The following is a 4774-nucleotide window of genomic DNA, read 5'->3' on the forward strand; positions in this document are numbered from 1 at the left end:
AATATCTCAAGAAGGTAAAGTTGCACCAATTCCAAAAGTCATAGCAGGATTGTCCTGAAACGGCTCAACGTTCTGATTTATGATTTGTTGAAATAGCACAAAAACTGGGGGACGAGTTAGATGTTAAAAAATGTACGGAATAGTTAAAACAGGAAAACAATAGTGTGAATTCACACAATAATCATTTTGATTTGTCACCAAAATTTCATTTAGTTTTGCGTAAAGTTGGACACAAAAACTCCTAAATAAAGCCCTTTCTATTGTGGTTACGAATAAAAAGACTCATTTCCAGATTATTTTCTGTCAAAGTCGCACAGAGCCGCTGCAGAGGGACCAAAGAGCCCCATGTGGCCCGAGAGCCGCAGGTTGCAGACCCCGACCTTAGGATAACACAAGTTTATTTCTGTAGGACTGCAGCATCCTGTCCGCTTTACTGCCTGCCCGTAGTTGGGTGGGGGGATCTGAGTGCTATCTGTGGACTTGAGAAGTGACAGGACCAGCTGGGGAATGAAAGCCGGTGAGTAAGACGGTTGTTAGAGGGACAAACAGATCATGAGAGCTCTGTTAAAACAGCCGGCGCTTCAGCTCGGTCAGAAAAACTCAGCCAGCCATCAACGAGTTCGAACACAAACCAGAGCGACTGAAGCTGATCATGCTGAGGAGCCCAGGAGATCAATCAGAAGGTGTCCTCAGCAGTCCCCTCAAATGCTTCAAGAGTGGTTGATTGAGCTGATCGCGAGCCGTTATCGGGGACAGAACCGTTAGTGCCGAGACCACGATGGGTGGGAAGCAGTCCTGCAGTCCGTCCAACAAGGATCTGAACGAGGTGAGGGTGGTTCCAAGGAGGAAGAGCACATTCAGAGGGGATCAGCTCGGCCTTTCCTCAGCTGCAGAGAGGATCCGCAAATACACAACGGTGCACTTTGGTTACAGCACCCTGAGCTTAGCCATGAGGGGGCTGGACGAGACCCCCGCCGAGCTGTGGGAGCTCCGCGAGCTCCAGAAGCTCAACTTGTCCATGAACGGCTTGTGTTCCCTGCCTCCCACCCTGGGGGCGCTGGACAACCTGGTGGTTCTAAATTTGTGGGGGAACAACTTGTCCTGCCTGCCCCCTGAGATCGGCCTCCTGAAGAAGCTGCGTGTGCTCTTCGCTTGCTGCAACTGCCTGAGCAAGGTCCCCGAGGAGCTGGGCTCCTGCACCCGCCTGGAGGTTCTGAGTCTGGCCAACAACCAGATATCGGGCCTCCCCAGCAGCCTGGCGTCCATGCGCAACCTGACCAAGCTCAACCTGAGTCACAACCGCATCGTTCACATCCCGACCTGCGTCTACAGCATGAAGGGCCTGGTGTTCCTCCACCTGGCCTGCAATCGCCTGGAGACCATTGCAGACCAGATCCAGGACCTGGTGAACCTGAAGATCCTGATCGTGGAGGGAAACAGTATACACACGCTGCCCAAGACTTTGTGTTTCTTGGAGTCTCTGGAGCTCCTTAATGTTGACTTTAACGAACTGCAAAGTGTTCCTGTGGAGTTGTATTTACTGAGCGGGCTCCGGCGGCTGGCCTGTCACCCGCTGGACAAAGGACTCCATATAATCCACAACCCCCTCCTCAAGCCCATCCAGGAGGTGCTGCAAGGAGGACTCAGTGCTCTCTACAACTATCTCAAACCCACATGAGAAGATAAGACTCTCGACATGTGCACGTTTAGATCACAATTTCCACCTTTGCGTTTCAAACTCATTTATTTATCGAAGATTCTGACACAAGATCGTTTCTCAGTAAAAATTCTCTAAATAATTTTGTAGTTCGATTGGTTTGGTTTTTTTATTACAGATGATTCAATTTTATGAATACTGATTCTTACTTACTATATTATACTTTTATTTTCCAGTAAGATTTTATTTTCTTAAGTTTGTGGCTATGACATTTTGCACATTTTATGCTTTTTTGGCCGTTCATAACAAAATGTTCAGCTCATTCAGGACGTGGAGGCTACGCCGTTTTTCTAACTTTTATACTTTTTAAAATATTTTGTTTTATTTACAAAAAAAAATAATAAAAAAAAAAATCCATAGAAATCCATTAAGGTATTTCCAATTCCTTAAAATACTTTTTCTCTGAAATCTGTTTCAGTGTACTGGCTTTACTTTTGCCTCCAGTCTATTGCGCTACTATTAGCCTTTACCTAGCCTTTTGCCACTTTTAGATTTAAGCAGTGTTTTTTTACTTTTAGGTTCTAGCTAGCCTTTTGGTATTTTAGGTTTAGCTAATATTTTGCAACATTTAGCTAGCCTTTTCTACTTTTAGCTTATAGCTAGTCTTTTGTTGCTCTTCGTTTGTATTCTGCAACATTTAGCTTCTAGCTAGAGTTGTTGCTACTTTTATCTTTTATCCATCCTTTTGCTACTTTTAGCTTATTGCTAACATTTTGATATTTTTAGCTTTTAACGAGCCCTTTGATTCTTTAAGCTAGCTTTTTGCTAAATGCAACTTTTAGCTTTTTTTGGGGGTCACTTTAGGTTCTGCCACATCTAGCTGGTCTTCTGCTACTTAGCTTTTACCACTTTTAGCCAACATTTTGCAACTTTTAGCTTTAAGCCAACCTTTTGATATTTTTAGGTTTGAGCTTTTTTTGTTGTTGCAATTTTAAAATTTCATCTAGCCTTTGCTTATTTTAGCTCTGTGCTGGTGTTTCTTTTAGCTTTAACAGCTCAATTTCAGCTTCTTCAAATCATTCAACTCTCAGAGTTCCCTCTGTTTCCCTTGTTGTATTATTTGTTTAAATGCCGACAGGTGTCTGATGTGTGCTGAATCATATTTAAAGATTTGTTCCTCAACGGTGAACGGGGTCAGGAGAAATGACTCAGCTGATGCAGAACAATTCACAGGTCTACATTTGGGTGCTGATTAGTGGTCAGCTGATCTAAGAGCTGAAGGGGGCACCGAGGGTACATTCAGCCACACATCAGCACTCTCTTCTTTGTATTCGTGTCACAGGATCATGAGTGGGACGTCAGTGGAAAGAACAGCCGAGGGAGGGGTCTGAGATCTGCAGGATCCTTTTTTTAAAAAAACCACGACGGAGACGTCTCGGTTTAAATGTTCCACTCACTGATCAGAGTTATGGTGTCTGGATCACTAAAAAGAATAAAGTTCAGTTTGGTTGAAGTAGTTACAGGACAAAATTTAAAAAGTATTGTATTTGTCGGACTATAAGGCGCATTAAGCAAAACAGAACAGATAAGTCAAACTTTATTCAACACTTTCACAATCACATAAAATTGGTTGGAGGTCAGCAAGCACAACCAGAATCAACACATAAGTTGCACCTGATTCGACAGATCACTGTCGATTTTTGAGAAAACGAAAGGATTTTAAGTGCGCCTTATAGTCTGAACAATACGGTCAAGAAAAGTGAAAATGTTGCTCCCTTTGAAGGGTCATGATTAAAATGTACACATTTCCTTTCCCTAAACGAACAGCAAACAACATTTTTAATAATTTGAACAACTTATTTAGGTGTCAGTTTTTGTTATGGATGTTTTCGTTCGTGGAACCCACTGGAAGTGTTTTACAAAACACATTCCTACATCAGCACATTAAACTGACATAAATCAAACTTCTCAGTTACTTAAAACTGATAATTATATAATAATTTATTAGATTACTAATAAGGACGAGAGGAAAAAGTTACACTGATAAAAAAAAAAAATCAGTTAATGCCTTGAAATTAGATAAATTGGAACTTATTTAAAGATGATGAAAAAACCCAAGAGCACATTGAATGTTTTATTTAGCTCTTAACACACACACAAATATACAAAGTATATATATATATATATTCATACATATATTTTATATGGTTTATTTTTATTGTAATTCATTCATTCAACCTTTATTTAGACAGATAAATGACATTGATTCTCAAAGACTCATTTACAAGTGAGATAATGTAATTATTTATTATAAAGTAATGCTTTATAATAAATGTTAAAACCAGCCATTTAATTCATTTTATCATTTAAATCTTTTAATAGTTCATGGATGAATAAAAATTGTTTATTGTATTAGAAAATATTTAACATTGTTTTGTCATTTTAGTATGTGTTACTTCCCTCTGGACTCAGAAGCAGCACTTCTTACTTCCTGTCTAAATGAAGATGTGTTTTCAGCACAGTTGCAGTTTTGTCCTCGTCGTTAGTCCTGGTGGGACCATTTGGTCCCACAAGCAGAGGTTTGAAGTAAATGTGTTTGTCTCATTAATGTCAGAGTCTGGGTCAGAGTGGCTGAGCCAACCAGGCTGCAGCTTGGAGCAAATGGTTACAATCACAGACTAAAAATGGGACCTCTGTTGGTGTGTTTCTGATACTGCAACAGTTAGAGAGGAGGTAGCTGAGTTACACCCCCCCACACCCCCCCCACACACAGCCCATGCATTCATGATAGATGATGCCCTCCTGAATAAGTCTTTGTCCCAGATAGTGATGGTGGGATGTGCTGTCAAATAACAGCACCTATAGAAATATTGCATCAGTTTGAGCCAGATGACCTGATTTCAGGAGCTTTTCTGCTCTAAATAAAAAAAAAAAAAAAAAAAAAAACTTCAACTGATAAAACCAAACAAAAACACAGACATAAATAAAGGGCTTTAACAATACGACTATTATAATTATTCGGTATGTTTATTTATTTTCAAAGTTATCTTAGTTTTAAGGTTAATATCTTGTTTTCTACATACATTTCTTATTTGTTCAAATAGTCGTTGCACCAAT

General features: G+C 40.3%; 1 protein-coding gene across 1 annotated transcript; it reads left to right on the forward strand.

Annotated features, from left to right (window-relative positions):
* The first annotated feature begins 588 nt into the window (after positions 1-588).
* LOC119414747 (leucine-rich repeat-containing protein 30-like) lies at positions 589-1678 on the forward strand. Its single transcript, XM_037681856.1, has one exon. The coding sequence runs from the start codon at positions 779-781 to the stop codon at positions 1676-1678; it is 900 nt and encodes a 299-aa protein (XP_037537784.1). The 5' UTR covers positions 589-778.
* Positions 1679-4774: the final 3096 nt, after the last annotated feature.

This window comes from Nematolebias whitei, chromosome 9 (assembly GCF_014905685.2).
Source record: "Nematolebias whitei isolate Nwh7 chromosome 9, NemWhi1, whole genome shotgun sequence".
Classification (NCBI taxonomy): Eukaryota; Metazoa; Chordata; class Actinopteri; order Cyprinodontiformes; family Rivulidae; genus Nematolebias; species Nematolebias whitei.